A 19,266-nucleotide genomic window follows, 5' to 3' on the forward strand; every position below is an offset into this window, starting at 1 on the left:
ATGATGACAGATGCACTTTTATGATGACAGATGCACTTTTATGATGGATATATGCACTTTTATGATGGACTGATGCACTTTTATGATGGATAGATGCACTTATGATGGACAGATGCACTTTTATGATGGACAGATGCACTTTTATGATGGATAGATGCACTTTTATGATGGACTGATGCACTTTTATGATGGACTGATGCACTTTTATGATGGATAGAGGCACTTTTATGATGGACAGATGCACTTTTATGATGGACAGATGCACTTTTATGATGGACAGATGCACTTTTATGATGGATAGATGCACTTTTATGATGGATAGATGCACTTTTATGATGGATAGATGCACTTTTATGATGGATAGATGCACTATTATGATGGAGAGATGCACTTTTATGATGGACAGATGCACTTTTATGATGGATAGATGCACTTTTATGATGGATAGATGCACTTTTATGATGGACAGATGCACTTTTATGATGGATAGATGAACTTTTATGATGGACAGATGCACTTTTATCATGGACAGATGCACTTTTATGATGGATAGATGCACTTTTATCATGGATAGATGCACTTTTATCATGGATAGATGCACTTTTATCATGGATAGATGCACTTTTATGATGGATAGATGCACTTTTATGATGGATAGATGCACTTTTATGATGACAGATGCACTTTTATGATGGATAGATGCACTTTTATGATGGACTGATGCACTTTTATGATGGACTGATGCACTTTTATCATGGATAGATGCACTTTTATGATGGATAGATGCACTTTTATGATGGACTGATGCACTTTTATGATGGACTGATGCACTTTTATGATGGATAGATGCACTTTTATTATGACAGATGCACTTTTATGATGGATAGATGCACTTTTATGATGACAGATGCACTTTTATGATGACAGATGCACTTTTATGATGGATATATGCACTTTTATGATGGACTGATGCACTTTTATGATGGATAGATGCACTTTTATTATGACGGATGCACTTTTATGATGGATAGATGCACTTTTATGATGGACTGATGCACTTTTATGATGGACTGATGCACTTTTATGATGGATAGATGCACATTTATGATGACAGATGCACTTTTATGATGGACAGATGCACTTTTATGATGGATAGATGCACTTTTATGATGGATAGATGCACTTTTATGATGGATAGATGCACTATTATGATGGAGAGATGCACTTTTATGATGGAGAGATGCACTTTTATGATGGACAGATGCACTTTTATGATGGATAGATGCACTTTTATGATGGACAGATGCACTTTTATGATGGATAGATGAACTTTTATGATGGACAGATGCACTTTTATCATGGACAGATGCACTTTTATCATGGACAGATGCACTTTTACCATGGATAGATGCACTTTTATCATGGATAGATGCACTTTTATGATGGATAGATGCACTTTTATGATGACAGATGCACTTTTATGATGGATAGATGCACTTTTATGATGGACTGATGCACTTTTATGATGGACTGATGCACTTTTATGATGGATAGATGCACTTTTATTATGACAGATGCACTTTTATGATGGATAGATGCACTTTTATGATGGACTGATGCACTTTTATGATGGACTGATGCACTTTTATGATGGATAGATGCACTTTTATGATGGATAGATGCACTTTTATGATGACAGATGCACTTTTATGATGGATAGATGCACTTTTATGATGGACTGATGCACTTTTATGATGGACAGATGCACTTTTATGATGGATAGATGCACTTTTATGATGGATAGATGCACTTTTATGATGGACAGATGCACTTTTATGATGAATAGATGCACTTTTATGATGGAGAGATGCACTTTTATGATGGATAGATGCACTTTTACCATGGATAGATGCACTATTATGATGGATAGATGCACTATTATGATGGATAGATGCACTTTTATCATGGATAGATGCACTTTTATCATGGATAGATGCACTATTATGATGGAGAGATGCACTTTTATCATGGATAGATGCACTTTTATCATGGATAGATGCACTATTATGATGGATAGATGCACTATTATGATGGATAGATGCACTTTTATGATGGATAGATGCACTTTTATCATGGATAGATGCACTTTTATCATGGATAGATGCACTATTATGATGGATAGATGCACTATTATGATGGATAGATGCACTTTTATCATGGATAGATGCACTATTATGATGGATAGATGCACTATTATGATGGATAGATGCACTTTTATGATGGATAGATTCACAATTATGATGGATAGATGCACTTTTATGATGGATAGATGCACTATTATGATGGATAGATGCACTTTTATGATGGATAGATGCACTTTTATGATGGAGAGATGCACGTTTATGATGGATAGATGCACTTTTATGATGGATAGATGCACTTTTATGATGGATAGATGCACTTTTATGATGACAGATGCACTTTTATGATGGATAGATGCACTTTTATGATGGACTGATGCACTTTTATGATGGACAGATGCACTTTTATGATGGATAGATGCACTATTATGATGGATAGATGCACTTTTATGATGGATAGATGCACTTTTATGATGGAGAGATGCACGTTTATGATGGATAGATGCACTATTATGATGGATAGATGCACTTTTATGATGGATAGATGCACTATTATGATGGATAGATGCACTTTTATGATGGATAGATGCACTTTTATGATGGATAGATTCACTATTATGATGGATAGATGCACTTTTATGATGGATAGATGCACTTTTATGATGGAGAGATGCACGTTTATGATGGATAGATGCACTTTTATGATGGAGAGATGCACTTTTATGATGGATAGATTCACTTTTATGATGGATAGATGCACTTTTATCATGGATAGATGCACTTTTATGATGGATAGATGCACTATTATGATGGATAGATGCACTATTATGATGGATAGATGCACTTTTATGATGGATAGATGCACTATTATGATGGATAGATGCACTTTTATCATGGATAGATGCACTTTTATCATGGATAGATGCACTATTATGATGGATAGATGCACTATTATGATGGATAGATGCACTTTTATGATGGATAGATGCACTTTTATGATGGATAGATGCACTATTATGATGGATAGATGCACTATTATAATGATGGATAGATGCACTTTTATGATGGATAGATGCACTTTTATGATGGATAGATGCACTATTATGATGGATAGATGCACTTTTATGATGGAGAGATCCACTTTTATGATGGACAGATGCACTTTTATCATGGATAGATGCACTTTTATCATGGATAGATGCACTTTTATCATGGATAGATGCACTTTTATCATGGATAGATGCACTTTTATCATGGATAGATGCACTATTATGATGGATAGATGCACTTTTATGATGGATAGATGCACTTTTATGATGGATAGATGCACTTTTATGATGGATAGATGCACTTTTATCATGGATAGATGCACTTTTATCATGGATAGATGCACTTTTATGATGGAGAGATGCACTTTTATGATGGAGAGATGCACTTTTATGATGGACAGATGCACTTTTATCATGGAGAGATGCACTTTTATGATGGAGAGATGCACATTTATGATGGATAGATGCACTTTTATGATGGACAGATGCACTTTTATCATGGATAGATGCACTTTTATGATGGACAGATGCACTTTTATGATGGATAGATGCACTTTTATGATGGATAGATGCACTTTTATCATGGAGAGATGCACTTTTATGATGGAGAGATGCACTATTATGATGGACAGATGCACTTTTATGATGGACAGATGCACTTTTATGATGGACAGATGCACTTTTATGATGGATAGATGCACTTATGATCAGGGCTCAACATAAAAAAAAAATCCCCACTGGCCCTCGGGGCCAGTAGATCAGAGTTTTGCTGGCCCCTTCTATATTTTTACTGGCCCTGAAAGAAATATAAGGAAAAGCACTTTTCCATTAAACTGTATTTATTGTATACATTAGGATTAATCAATACAGCAAATTGAGGAATTAAGAGAGAGCCCCTGGAGAAATGCAAAAATAACCAAATGTCAGCGTGCAGTAGATTATCTGTCAATACCTGCTCTCTCCTCATCTCCATCACTGTTACTTATGCTTATTAAAGCTAAAGTTATTCATTCAAGAGCTGTGAGGGACTTTCTTTTTTGCCTTTTGTTGTTTGATTCGGAGTAATGGCGCAATCGTCAGCATGTTTATTAGACGGCTTCCCCTTTAAGAACGAGTGCAGATCTAATAGTCTGATGCACTATATTTTAATGCACCATAACTACGTCCATTTTAGACATAAACTGTTTAAGTGAATCTCCAAGCAGGTCATTTTGACACATTTTTGTGTACATTTGATCGTTTAGACGCGCACATGAAGCCAAAAGTGTAATTTGCTTGTCTCGTTACGGTCTGTTTCGGAGCGCGCGCCGCATTGGGAACAGCATCTCTTGTGCAGATTTTTGTGCTTTTAATAGCTCTTTTTATTATTAAACGCGTCCCGCGATTTAGAAACAGTAGAGACAACAATTTTACAACAATCACCGATCGTGCTGATTCTGTCTTAAAGTTTGAGCTTTAAGGAGAAATGACAGCGTATAGGCTACTTCTGCGAATTGAAGAAAGTTGCGCTAGACAGAATGCGGCTGTAGTTTTTAATGGTTTTACCTCAAATAATCTATAATCTTTGCAAGCCGAAATCTAAAATAAAATCAGACTAATATCACAGATCTAAAGTGTAACCATATAGGCTAGGTTCGAATGTTTAGTTCTGTCCTCCGTTGTCATTCATTAAGCAGAGCTGTCGTGTTGTGCGCGCGCGCGTGAGAGATCTCTCTCTCTTCTGAACTGCGAATAGCAAAAATGCATCACAGACAAATGGTTTAATTTTATTATATAGGCTATAGAAATGACTGGCGACTAATTGAGATGGTAAAAAAACAACAACGTCTTTATAGCAATAATAAATGATAGGCCTATGTTTATTTCTCCAGTACCGACAGCAGAACAGATAACGTCCGAGCTTATCGATGGCGGTCTTTCGAAATTCAGCCCCGGGGCCCGTATAATACCGGCTTTCGGTACCCATCCCTACCAGGTGTAGGCTACTGTGTTTTCCATGACACTAGGGATGTCCTCTTTCTCGTATCAGCCTCGTAGTTCTTTGACATTTTAACACGTTATAAATAACCTGAAGTAACATTGACACTCTTCGCGCCACTGTGTATGACGTTTGCTGTTTGTTTTGCTGATAGCCAGTCACTGGCCCGACATACACTTTTACTGGCCCCGGGCCATCGGGCCATTGCTTATGATGGACAGATGCACTTTTATGATGGACAGATGCACTTTTATGATGGACAGATGCACTTATGATGGATAGATGCACTTTTATGATGGACAGATGCACTTTTATGATGGACAGATGCACTTATGATGGACAGATGCACTTTTATGATGGACAGATGCACTTTTATGATGGACAGATGCACTTTTATGATGGATAGATGCACTTTTATGATGGATAGATGCACTTTTATGATGGACAGATGCACTTTTATGATGGATAGATGCACTTTTATGATGGATAGATGCACTTTTATGATGGACAGATGCACTTTTATGATGGACAGATGCACTTATGATGGACAGATGCACTTTTATGATGGACAGATGCACTTATGATGGACAGATGCACTTTTATGATGGATAGATGCACTTTTATGATGGACAGATGCACTTTTATGATGGACAGATGCACTTATGATGGACAGATGCACTTTTATGATGGACAGATGCACTTTTATGATGGACAGATGCACTTTTATGATGGATAGATGCACTTTTATGATGGATAGATGCACTTTTATGATGGACAGATGCACTTTTATGATGGATAGATGCACTTTTATGATGGACAGATGCACTTTTATGATGGACAGATGCACTTTTATGATGGATAGATGCACTTTTATGATGGATAGATGCACTTTTATGATGGACAGATGCACTTTTATGATGGATAGATGCACTTTTATGATGGATAGATGCACTTTTATGATGGACAGATGCACTTTTATGATGGACAGATGCACTTATGATGGACAGATGCACTTTTATGATGGACAGATGCACTTTTATGATGGACAGATGCACTTTTATGATGGATAGATGCACTTTTATGATGGATAGATGCACTTTTATGATGGACAGATGCACTTTTATGATGGATAGATGCACTTTTATGATGGACAGATGCACTTTTATGATGGACAGATGCACTTTTATGATGGATAGATGCACTTTTATGATGGATAGATGCACTTTTATGATGGACAGATGCACTTTTATGATGGATAGATGCACTTTTATGATGGATAGATGCACTTTTATGATGGACAGATGCACTTTTATGATGGATAGATGCACTTTTATGATGGATAGCTGCGGATAGTTTTTTTTCTGAAAGAAGGATGTCATATACACCTAGGAAATTTTTGGGTGAACTATCCCTTTAAGCGTTCACAGTGGAAGACGACAAAAATGCAGCGCGAGCTTAGAATGAACAGGAGCTAATCGTGCGCTGCTGTGGACGCTGATGTAGTTATCGTTCCTTTACTGCAGTGAAATACTGTGTGTGTGTGTGTGTGTGTGTGTCTCACCGGCGATGGCCTGCAGGAGTCCGCACACGTTAAAGATGCTCTTCTTCATGATGCTCTGGAAGCACATGGTGAAGACGGATATGAAGGCCACGGCGCACAGCATCAGGATTCCCGCCGCTAGGAAGATGGCGGTGGCCTTCCAGAACCCGCTGGCGATCTCCGTGAAGCTAACGGCGTACGGGCCGCACAGAACGCCGCGGCGCAGGTGAGGCAGGCGTAGACAGCGCCCGTAGATGCCCAGCGTGGGCCGATACGCCTCGCCCGTCGACCCGTGAACACCGTGAACACCCGAGAACACGGCGTCCGGCGCGCGTGGGAACCCCACCAGCCAATCGGTGCTCATGAACGCGATGAGCTCGCTGAACGCCGCGACGATGCTAAGCAGCGTCCATAGCATCGAGCGGCACGTCACGATCACGTGACACATGGTGCGGTGGCGGATGAGGTCAAAGGTCACCGTGGGGTTTCTGACGGGTGAAACGGCTCTCGTTTTCTTCGTGTGTGTCGGAGTTTCTTCCTCGTTCTGTCTCTTCTTCTTCTTCTTACTCCTCCTCGTGTGGACTCTACATCTTAGTGTGGGGGTTTGAGCATCGTCTCACAAACAACTGCAGGAAGAGAGGAAACAAACATAGCAGTTACAAACATGTTTGAGTTGTGTTATTCGGTCGGAAAGATTTTACGTTTTTTACTTCATACGAATCTGGGTAAAGGTTTTGGCACTTGCTGTGTGAACACAAAAGAAAATCATGGCCATGATGTGAACAGGTTAAACGGTCCTGAACACAATATTCACACTTGTGTTTCTCGCGGTCAGAAACGAGCGCATTGGAAATGAATGTCGAGTTTCCTCTAGTGGAAGCGTCTGGAACTGCAGCCGATCAACATCTCACTGGAAGATCATTCACTGACAGATCAGCCTCACATGCGCAGCACAACATGCTCAGTTCATGGCTTGATTTGCTCAGTTTTAGAGTAAAACATGTTTTTGAAAATATATATTTCACATAAAATTTTAAATTGTATTTTTGCACATTTTTCATAAAAATAAACGTAAAATTCTGTAACCTTTTTTAAGTTCACTTCAGCAATAATCTGCCGAGTGTCGTGTTTGAGAAGAGATCAAACTTCAGTCTGTGATTTAAAGCGTTTAAGACGTCTATGCTCAAAAAGTGAATAAATGGATTATAAATAAACATAAGTAAATATAATTTAGTGCCATAAAATCCCCTAAAAATACAAAATATTAAATAAAAAACATTATCAAACTAAAATACTGTACATTCATTTCATTGACAAAAAAAACTAATTCTGTAATTTTTGACCGACACGCAAAGAACACCAGAGGAACACCTGAAGCTGCCGCTAACGCTAACACTGACGCTGACGCTAACGCTGACGCTAACACTGACGCTAACACTGACGCTAACGCTAACACTGACGCTAACGCTGACGCTAACACTGACGCTAACACTGACGCTAATGCTAACGCTGACGCTAACGCTGACGCTAACACTGACGCTAACGCTGACGCTAACACTGACGCTAACACTGACGCTAACGCTGACGCTAACACTGACGCTGACGCTAACGCTAACTCTGACGCTAACGCTAACACTGACGCTGACGCTAACACTGACGCTAACGCTGACGCTAACACTGGCGCTAACGCTGACGCTAACACTGACGCTGACGCTAACACTGACGCTAACGCTGACGCTAACACTGACGCTAACGCTGACGGGTGCTGTGATCGTCATCAGTGTTTGTGTTCTTCTGAGAGTCTGAATGACTAAACTCAACCACAAACACAAACACATGTGGATGATGTCATGGGTTAACCAGCCCGAACGAACAGCCACGAGTCCCGACAGCAACACAACGCCACACACACACACACACTCAACCATGAGTCCCGACAGCAACACAACGCCACACACACACACACTCACTCACTCACTCACTCACTCACTCACTCACTCACTCACTCACTCACTCTCACACACACACACACACACACACACACACACACTCATGATGAAGAGTGAACCAGTTTTCTGATATCTGTTGTTCATCATCAACAGCACAACTTTAAACTGGAGCGACTCCGATCTTCAGCCAGACGGAACTGGATCATATTCTGGATGTTCTAATCCAGTCTGACCTCTGACCTGCAATGCCTGAATCATAATCATAATCATAATCATAATCACACACTGCTGTCCAGAGGAGAACTGAGGCTGAGTCTGGTTTCTCTCGAGGGTTTTCCTCCACTCCGTCACTGATGGAGTTTCGGTTCCTGTTGCTTATTTGGAGACATTTAATGTAATATTCAGCAATATTATTGATCTCCTGCATTGACAGCATTATATGAGAACTGAACTGAGCTGGACGATGACATCACGGTTTTCTCCAGAGCCGCTATATATATAAATGAACTAAATTAATAACTTTACAGCAGAAATGAAGCATCACTGAACTGACTTAAGCTGGACTGTGACGCTATTCTCTTCTGGACACACACTCTGCTGCATTATTGTCCTGTTCTCTCAGTAAAGCTGCTGTGTAAATGACGGAGACTCGACTAACGAGGTTCCCATGACCGTCATGAGCAGTTCGTCTGAGTTTCTATACAACTGATTTACAGTAATGAGAAGAATTAGAATAAAGATGAATAACTTGATGATGCTCATATGTGCTCAACTCACACCAAGAACAGTTACTATAATAATAATATATCCACATCAACGGACGATATCGTTCTGTTTATTATGCGCTGCAGTTTAGTCGCTTTAAATGCTCTTTAAAGCAGGAAGGATTCTGATTGGCTGTCGATGTTTTTAAACCACTCTGAAAGTGATTCCAATGATGTTGATGTCATTACCGTTATAGTTGTGTTGAGGACTTCACTATAGTTTTACATTTATAATGATTTTACAATATCATTATAGTTATTGTCCTTGGTGTAAACGGTCCTTTATACACACACACACTCTCTCACACACACACACACACACACACACACACACACACACACACACTCTCACACACACACACACACACACACACCACGGCTCCATGCTGGTATAAACATAAGGCCTCTGTGTCTCCAAAACAGAAACGAGAAATTGAAACCAAATGCTCAGATCACATGACCTTCTGAAAAGCCTTGACCTCTGAACTCTGCAGCCTGATGAGTGATAAAACCTCACTGGAGTGTGTGTGTGTGTGTGTGTGTGTGTGTGTGTGAGAGAGAGAGAGATCAGCTTTATACATCCTGAGCTCTTCATAACAAAAGTCCAGAGAAAGACAGAAACAGTTCAACACACACACACACACACACAGACTCACTCACACACACACACTCACTTTCACACACACACACACGCACACACACACACACACAGACTCACTCACACACACACACACTCACTCACTCACTTTCACACACACAGACTCAGTCACACACGCGCAGACACTCGGGTACGCGCACACACACTCACTCACTCACTCACTCACTCACTTTCTCACACACACACACACACACACACACACAGATAAATACCTCTGATAAACTGAAGTCATATGAACTCAATCCCAGCGTCTCGTCTCATTCACTCCACAGTCTGAATGACCATCTGCTCCAGTGATGTCATCTCCTCTGACCCCGCCCCCTACAGGCTCCGCCCCCTACAGGCTCCGCCCCCGAGGGGCCCGTCTACAGCCCGGATCTGGGTTACAATAACACACAGTCTGGCAGTAGAGGAAGCCCTGCTGTCTAAAGCTCTCGGGCTGAAGCTCACCATCCCATCATCTGATCATAAAGCAGAACAATGCAAGATCGATGGATATGATGATGCGGTCAGGAGAGATCACATGATCATGTCATGTGTCAGAACTCCTGTGATAACGCAACGCCACACCCGTAAGTGTTTGACACGCTGTGAACATTGACCGAAACACACACACACACACACACACACACGAGACCGAAACCAGGACACGGAGTCTCATTCGCTAATAACTGACTGATTTATTGTGTTCATACGCATACAACTGCTCTCGTTCGGCATAGGCATGTGTATACGAGTGGCCTGAGGTCTGAGGATACTAATTTGCATAAAACACACACAAACCATCTCATATATCAAATATTTATGTTTTAAAATGGAGTGTGATTTTTGCTTTCTATTGTTCCCACATTTTCTTCGTCAATTGTGTTGGAAAAAAGGTCATCGATCAGCATGTTCCGGCACACTGACGAACTGAACTGCGGATCTGGTGGAGCGATGATCCCGACGGCCGAGATCATGGAAAACAGCACTCATGCAAACCTGTGTGTGCAGTGAGATCACACACACACACACTCATCCCAGAACACATGGGATCAAACTATGAGCAACTCTTCCCTGAGCGGATTATTGTGATTACTCACACACAACTAACCCTTCCAGTGAGTAAACGCAGGAAACACACTCTCTCCGGAGAAATCCTTCATAACATCACAACAACAGTCACACAGTGATGATGTCATCGAATCCCACGGACGACTCCAAGATTCCAGGAGTGTCACACACACACTCATGTGTACAGGACCTGAGAGAGACACACACACACTCATGTGTACAGGACCTGAGAGACACACACACACTCACGTGTACAGGACCTGAGAGACACACACACACACACACACTCATGTGTACAGGACCTGAGAGACACACACACACTCACGGGTACAGGACCTGAGAGACACACACACACACACTCATGTGTACAGGACCTGAGAGACACACACACACTCATGTGTACAGGACCTGAGAGACACACACACACACACTCATGTGTACAGGACCTGAGAGACAGACACACACACTCATGTGTACAGGACCTGAGAGACACACACACACTCATGTGTACAGGACCTGAGAGACACACACACACACACACACACTCATGTGTACAGGACCTGAGAGACACACACACACTCATGTGTACAGGACCTGAGAGACACACACACACACACACTCATGTGTACAGGACCTGAGAGACACACACACACTCATGTGTACAGGACCTGAGAGACACACACACACACACACACTCATGTGTACAGGACCTGAGAGACACACACACACTCATGTGTACAGGACCTGAGAGACACACACACACACACACTCATGTGTACAGGACCTGAGAGACACACACACACACACACACTCATGTGTACAGGACCTGAGAGACACACACACACACACACTCACGTGTACAGGACCTGAGAGACACACACACACACACACTCATGTGTACAGGACCTGAGAGAGACACACACACACTCATGTGTACAGGACCTGAGAGACACACACACACTCACGTGTACAGGACCTGAGAGACACACACACACACACACACTCATGTGTACAGGACCTGAGAGACACACACACACACACTCATGTGTACAGGACCTGAGAGACACACACACACACACACTCATGTGTACAGGACCTGAGAGACACACACACACTCACGTGTACAGGACCTGAGAGACACACACACACACACACACACTCATGTGTACAGGACCTGAGAGACACACACACACTCATGTGTACAGGACCTGAGAGACACACACACACACACACTCATGTGTACAGGACCTGAGAGACACACACACACTCATGTGTACAGGACCTGAGAGACACACACACACACACACTCATGTGTACAGGACCTGAGAGACACACACACACACACACTCATGTGTACAGGACCTGAGAGACACACACACACACACACTCACGTGTACAGGACCTGAGAGACACACACACACACACACTCATGTGTACAGGACCTGAGAGACACACACACACACACACTCATGTGTACAGGACCTGAGAGACACACACACACTCATGTGTACAGGACCTGAGAGACACACACACACACACACTCATGTGTACAGGACCTGAGAGACACACACACACACACACACACTCATGTGTACAGGACCTGAGAGACACACACACACACACACTCATGTGTACAGGACCTGAGAGACACACACACACACACACACACTCATGTGTACAGGACCTGAGAGACACACACACACACTCATGTGTACAGGACCTGAGAGACACACACACACTCATGTGTACAGGACCTGAGAGACACACACACACACACACTCATGTGTACAGGACCTGAGAGACACACACACACTCATGTGTACAGGACCTGAGAGACACACACACACACTCATGTGTACAGGACCTGAGAGACACACACACACACACACTCATGTGTACAGGACCTGAGAGACACACACACACACACACTCACGTGTACAGGACCTGAGAGACACACACACACACACACTCATGTGTACAGGACCTGAGAGAGACACACACACACACACACTCATGTGTACAGGACCTGAGAGACACACACACACACACACTCATGTGTACAGGACCTGAGAGACACACACACACACACACTCATGTGTACAGGACCTGAGAGACACACACACACACACACTCATGTGTACAGGACCTGAGAGACACACACACACTCATGTGTACAGGACCTGAGAGACACACACACACACACACTCATGTGTACAGGACCTGAGAGACACACACACACACACACACACACGGGTACAGGACCTGAGAGAGACATACACACACTCACGGGTACAGGACCTGAGAGAGAGACACACACACACACACGGGTACAGGACCTGAGAGAGACACACACACACACGAGTACAGGACCTGAGAGAGACACACACACTCACGGTACAGGACCTGAGAGAGACACACACACACACAAACACACACACACACTCATGTGTACAGGACCTGAGAGAGACACACACACACACAAACACACACTCACGGTACAGGACCTGAGAGAGACACACGATGAGGTCATGTGAGCATGTGAGCGGTCATGTGACTACAGTTTGAAGCGTTATAGTGTGTGTTGTGCTGCACTGTTCCACACACTCAATCCACACTGAGGTCACCCGGAGTGTTTACGCTGAAGATCAGTGTGTGTGTGAGTGAGAGAGAGTGTGTGAGTGTTACGCTGAAGATCAGTGTGTGTGTGTGAGTGAGAGAGAGAGTGTGTGTGTGTGTGTTACGCTGAAGATCAGTGTGTGTGTGTGAGTGAGAGAGAGTGTGTGAGTGTTACGCTGAAGATCAGTGTGTGTGTGAGTGAGAGAGAGAGTGTGTGTGTGTGTGTGTTACGCTGAAGATCAGTGTGTGTGTGAGTGAGAGAGTGTGTGTGTGTGTGTGTTACGCTGAAGATCAGTGTGTGTGTGAGTGAGAGAGAGAGTGTGTGTGTGTGTGTTACGCTGAAGATCAGTGTGTGTGTGTGTGAGTGAGTGAGTGTGTGTGTGAGTGAGTGTGTGTGTGTTATGCTGAAGATCAGTGTGTGTGTGTGAGTGAGTGAGTGTGTGTGAGTGAGAGTGTGTGTGTTATGCTGAAGATTAGTGTGTGTGTGAGTGATTGAGTGAGTGAGAGAGAAAGTGTGTTATGTTGAAGATCAGTGTGTGAGTGTGTGTGTTATCCGACAGTGTCCCCCAGAAGCCCCTGCTTTAAGGGAGGAGGATATCCGCAGAGCTATTGTTCAGAATGAGTGTGTCAGTTTAATCTGTTCCTGCTGCAGGGGTTCAGACACACACACACTCACACACACACACACACACACACTGTATTCTAGGCCTCAGTCGGGTGTCGGTGCAGGGGTTTTCCTCCAGGATGGCAGGTGGGCTCTGAACAACATTTCCCCTACCATTGTTTTAGGGGGGGCGCCCCAAAACGACCCCCCGCCCCCCTAAAATGCTGATGAAATCCAGTCATAAAAAAGGAATTTACGCGGAATTTGTCAATCTTTTGAGGAATAAATAGAAAGCAGCTCAGTGTACACTTGAAATCAAATCGCGATGTAGACTAGTGTGTGTGAATATTAAAACACAAAGACTATTTAAATACGAACCCTGCATGTTCTGTGTGAATGAATGGTGCCGCCGACGCGCAGTTTCATTTACCACACACACACACACACACACACACACACACACACACACACACACACACACACACTGAAGCACGTGTGACGCTTGCGCTGTTTTTTGGGCTATATGAAGACACAAATGCATGAACTTCCTCTCCAGGCTCTAGATCCACTCCTAAAGCCACTTCGTGATCATTTAACCGCTTCATTTGAGAAAAACGCTCATTATGACAAACACACAAACTCAAAAGGTCTTCACGGCAACCCGTCAAAATAAAAGTTCGGTTTAACTTGACAGAGATATATTACCGTTGTACAGTAGAATGTAGATATGTCCCAATGTAATAATACTAACACTAATCCAAATAAATTATCATCAAAACTGAATTTAAGGAATAATCCATGTTTGAATTTTAACAGTAAAGCTCATTGTGCAGCACGTTATTTGACAAAAAGTTTATTTAATTTCATGTGATTCAAATTGATGATAAATGATTAAATTTGTGTTTTATGTCTTCATTTTATTACCAGAAAAAATCACAACACGGAGTTAGTAAAAAATTTTTTTCATATATATATATTTTAAATGTTGTATAAGTTCAATGATTCATAATACATTATTTCAATTAATTAGAAACTCTTTTTGATTGCTAAAAAATGTACACCATGTAGGGATGCAACGATTACAGATTTTCTAAGTACGATTATTGTCTGAGAAATAATCACGGTTTAACGATTATCACGATTATTATGCATCAATTAATTTCACAACACTACTAATGTATAATATCACATGAACACTCAACACTAGATTTTAATGTGTTATTTATTGCTGCCACAACACAGTACAAAATTATAAAATGGCAAACAATAATCAATCTCTTCCTTTGGAATTAAAGAGAAGTGCTTTGTAAACATCCAGCATTTTTCTTTTAAAAATAACAAATTAAGTCAAAGGGTGCAGGACTCTTTGATTGAAATAGATCACAAAAAAAAAAGTTTTTTTCAACCTGAGATAGAAAACTTGACAACATGAAAACAATATCTTGTTGGTATTTGACCTAAAAACATAATAAAGGGATAATAAATCCCAATGAAAATAAGAATAAACAAAGTATTTGGCTGGCTCTATTGAATTAAATGCAAGCTAAATATTAGGCCTATGTATTTCTTTTAAAAGAAAACAAATATAGTCCAAATGTTATCCACCAATATTATTGTACTTATTTTAATACTCTTTTTTTAATTATTAATCCAAATTTTACATGTGCCTTTAGAAAATCATCTATTATAATCTCATTATTTTGGTTTGTTTGTTTGAAGTTTAAGTAAAAATTACAGAAAGAAACTGAGAACATCTCTCATGCAGTGTTATTATTAATAACTGAAATGCAGTTAATTCGCTCTGTGCACGAGAAAAATGCTAACTTCCGGCTTGAGGGTGGAAATTGGGTACTTCGTTTCCGGTTGCCGTCTTGTTTACATCAGTGGACCGGCGTTAAGTTAGTTTAATCGTTCGCAATGGACCTAAAACATAAAAAAAACCGATTCACTTTTCAAAGGGCAGTCGGTGGTAATACCATAATTCCTCAAATAAAAGCTGGGGCCTTTATTTACCTAAACTGCAGAAGGTAACAGGCTTTTATTAGAGGCAGGCGCTTTATTTAAAAAAAATCTAAATCAAATTTCCGTCTGGGTTCCATGCTCCTCAAGACAATTTCGTTTTCATTAAAGTTGTTGAAAAGACCGTTACACTAGCAGCACTAAATTATATGTGTGTTACATCTATTGTCTACTACCATCTATTGGCTGTACGTTACGATGAACTTGAATGCATATTAGGGGATGTTTACACCTGGCCACTTCATGTGTTTTCTCAGATCGGAAAGCTCTCTGATTTATCAAAACAATTCTACTTAAATCTGCTCACAAATGCGTTTTCGCAAAACGGATATAAATCTTCAATTCCCACGCTATATGCGGATTTAATGGAGTGGACGTCACCGAAAGCAACAGATATGAGCTGCATTTGATAGATCAGCTCATTTCTAAATCAAAAGACCGCAATAAGCGAGAGCGGCAACAAGCCTGGTAAGATCATTTCGTTTCTTTACTTTTAATGATGAGGAGAATTGTCTGCGACTTACTTTCACTTTAATTTGCAATAGTTTGCACGTTGGCTTTATGGATAGATGCTCGGCTGCCGTGATGCGTGTTGCAGTAGCGTTGTCACATCTTGCTATAACATTACATAGCCTATAACACGCTCTCACACTTATTTTTTAGCGTTTTTGGGAGGAGTAAAATTTAGATACGTGGTTTCAACAATCAGATGCATTTGATTTACACTTGTGCAGTTTCGTCTGGAATCTCGTCTCAGATCTCCTCCTGAAGAAGTGGTTTGAGCGATCGGATTTAAATTGTCTCGAATGTGCTTCGGATGGCATTTATACATGGTCTTTTCACGATCAGATCACAGAACACGCATGAAGTGGACAGGTGTAACATCTCTTCAATGAAAGTCATTTAGGAGATTATCCACACTAATTTTCCCCCGGCCTTTATTTGTCCGCGTTGATCACGCACCCGGCCATTATCAGAGGCCCGGCGTTTATTTGAATACCGGTTTTTATTTGAGGAATTACGGTAACCAGGCGCTGCTGCATTGTGAAAAGTAAACAATGTTTAACGTTACTTCTACGTCGTCCATCAGGCTACCGGAAACTAGACACCCCCTATCGGTTTCGCAGCCGGAAGTAGCATATGCTAACGTGCACATAGTCTATTGGTAGTCCTAGAAGTCTACACGGCCCTGATCTTATGTTAGTGTTTTACACCGGGCATATTAAAACTACAAAGCCTAACATTTACTCAACACAGACAGGAGAGAAAGCAATAGGATATTAAGTTAAATGTTCACCACTGAAACTCTTGAGAGCACGTCACATTCGGTTTTCCACAGACTTGCGTAACCAAAACATTCCGCTGTTTTTTGTTGTTGTTTTTTTACGTTGCACTGGAAGCTGAAAGTTGCACGCCGCGTTCTCCTTTTTCCAAAGCGCTAGGGCGGTTGCGCTCCGGAGGCGTCTGTCGTTGCTCTGTTAGTTCTTGTCACTTGACCTAAGGTGCGCTTGCGGCATTCTGAAAAGTAGAGATGTTTTTATCACGATGCGGCGCGGACGCGCTTGGAAAAAACGAGCGCGTTGCTTCCATTATGAGCGCGCATACCGCGCGCCTACATTTGAAATAACGAACTTGAGCGCGCAAAAGACGCGATATGTGAACACGCACTTAAGGTGTTTTTTCGGTGGAAATAGAGCGTCGCTGCTTAGTCCCTCTGCCATAGTGGTTGACGAGCACAGCACTTTAAGCTGGTGCACCGCTGGTGTAACTTTGTTTTCGTTTTGTTAGGTGCAAAAGTTCCGTACTTTGCAGAACACTCGGTGTAGCATAGTCTTTACGATTAATTAACCGTGACGTTTTAAAGCGCGGTTAATTGTGAAATCCGGTAATCGCTGCATCCCTAACACCATGTATCCGTAACACGCCCGCTCCGCGACACTAGCAGTTTCACCTCATCTCTCCTCCGTCATTCTCCATGCCGCACCAGCATCGGCTCCGGCAGTCACACACACTCTTCCAGATCAGAGTTCCCACTGCTATACTGCATCAGTAGATCTGCTCTATGGTTTGTTTGGTTTGTCTGGAGTTTCCTGCGCTTTCTAAAGCGTATCCCTGTCTCCCGGTGTGTGTTAGTAGAGCGCGCTGAAGTGTTCTTCATGCTGGAACTGACATCTAAAACTGTTAAAAGAAAAGCTCAATAAACGGTTGCATAAATATAATACACGAAGCATAGATAGATATAATCTCTTCGCTTCAAGTGCATCACTCTGTGATGTCATCACAGGATACGCATCATTATTGGAGCCTTTCTGTTATAATGCTCAGGGGAGGGTGAAACACCTGGGGAGAGGGGGCGTGGCCTGGGGAATATCACTCATAGGCCACGCCCCCTCCCCCTGCCACCACAGCTGGACAACATCCTAGAGGAAACACTGCAGCTCATTATCTCACACACACACACACACACACTGTTGAGCAGTAAAGCAGCTGTGCTGGTGGAAAGTATTCAGTTGATTCATGATACTATTGTGTCCTACATGAAACACACTCAGAACTGTAGTGACACCGTATTGAACATCAGTGTGAACGAGAACAGCAGAACAACTGACTCAGCGTGGCTGACACGCGACACACACACACACACACACACCATGACTGTGAGTGTCAGCGTTACACAACGTCTGTCAGGCGTGAAATCTCAAACGTGAGGACAATTGAGTTCATTAACGCGGTTCAGGGAACAATGACATCACGGGTCACACACACACACACACACCGAAGGAACGGCAGAACCAACAAGAACACAAGCAGAACGCTGGAAACACACGCGTCTAAACAAACACACACTGTCACACACTGCATCACACTCTCTCTCTCTCTCACACACACACACAC

The 19,266-nt window shown here is 42.0% G+C and overlaps 1 protein-coding gene across 2 annotated transcripts in view; it reads right to left on the bottom strand.

The window, feature by feature from the left end:
• The window catches only part of lhfpl2a (LHFPL tetraspan subfamily member 2a), a 37,465-nt gene that overhangs the window by 5,033 nt on the left and 13,166 nt on the right, over positions 1-19,266 (bottom strand). The window contains exons 1-2 of one of the 2 annotated variants that reach the window (XM_056254651.1): positions 10,292-10,398; positions 6,730-7,334 (exon numbers count right to left, since the gene is read on the bottom strand). In XM_056254651.1, the coding sequence (XP_056110626.1) occupies positions 6,730-7,156 (427 nt within the window). In that variant the 5' untranslated portion in view covers positions 7,157-7,334; positions 10,292-10,398. Of the gene's footprint in view, positions 1-6,729; positions 7,335-10,291; positions 10,399-19,266 lie in introns of those variants that run through there. The other variant, XM_056254650.1, reaches the window with a different exon arrangement.

Source organism: Rhinichthys klamathensis, unplaced genomic scaffold, assembly GCF_029890125.1.
Source record: "Rhinichthys klamathensis goyatoka isolate OS25496 unplaced genomic scaffold, OSU_Roscu_1.1 h1tg000113l_1, whole genome shotgun sequence".
Classification (NCBI taxonomy): Eukaryota; Metazoa; Chordata; class Actinopteri; order Cypriniformes; family Leuciscidae; genus Rhinichthys; species Rhinichthys klamathensis.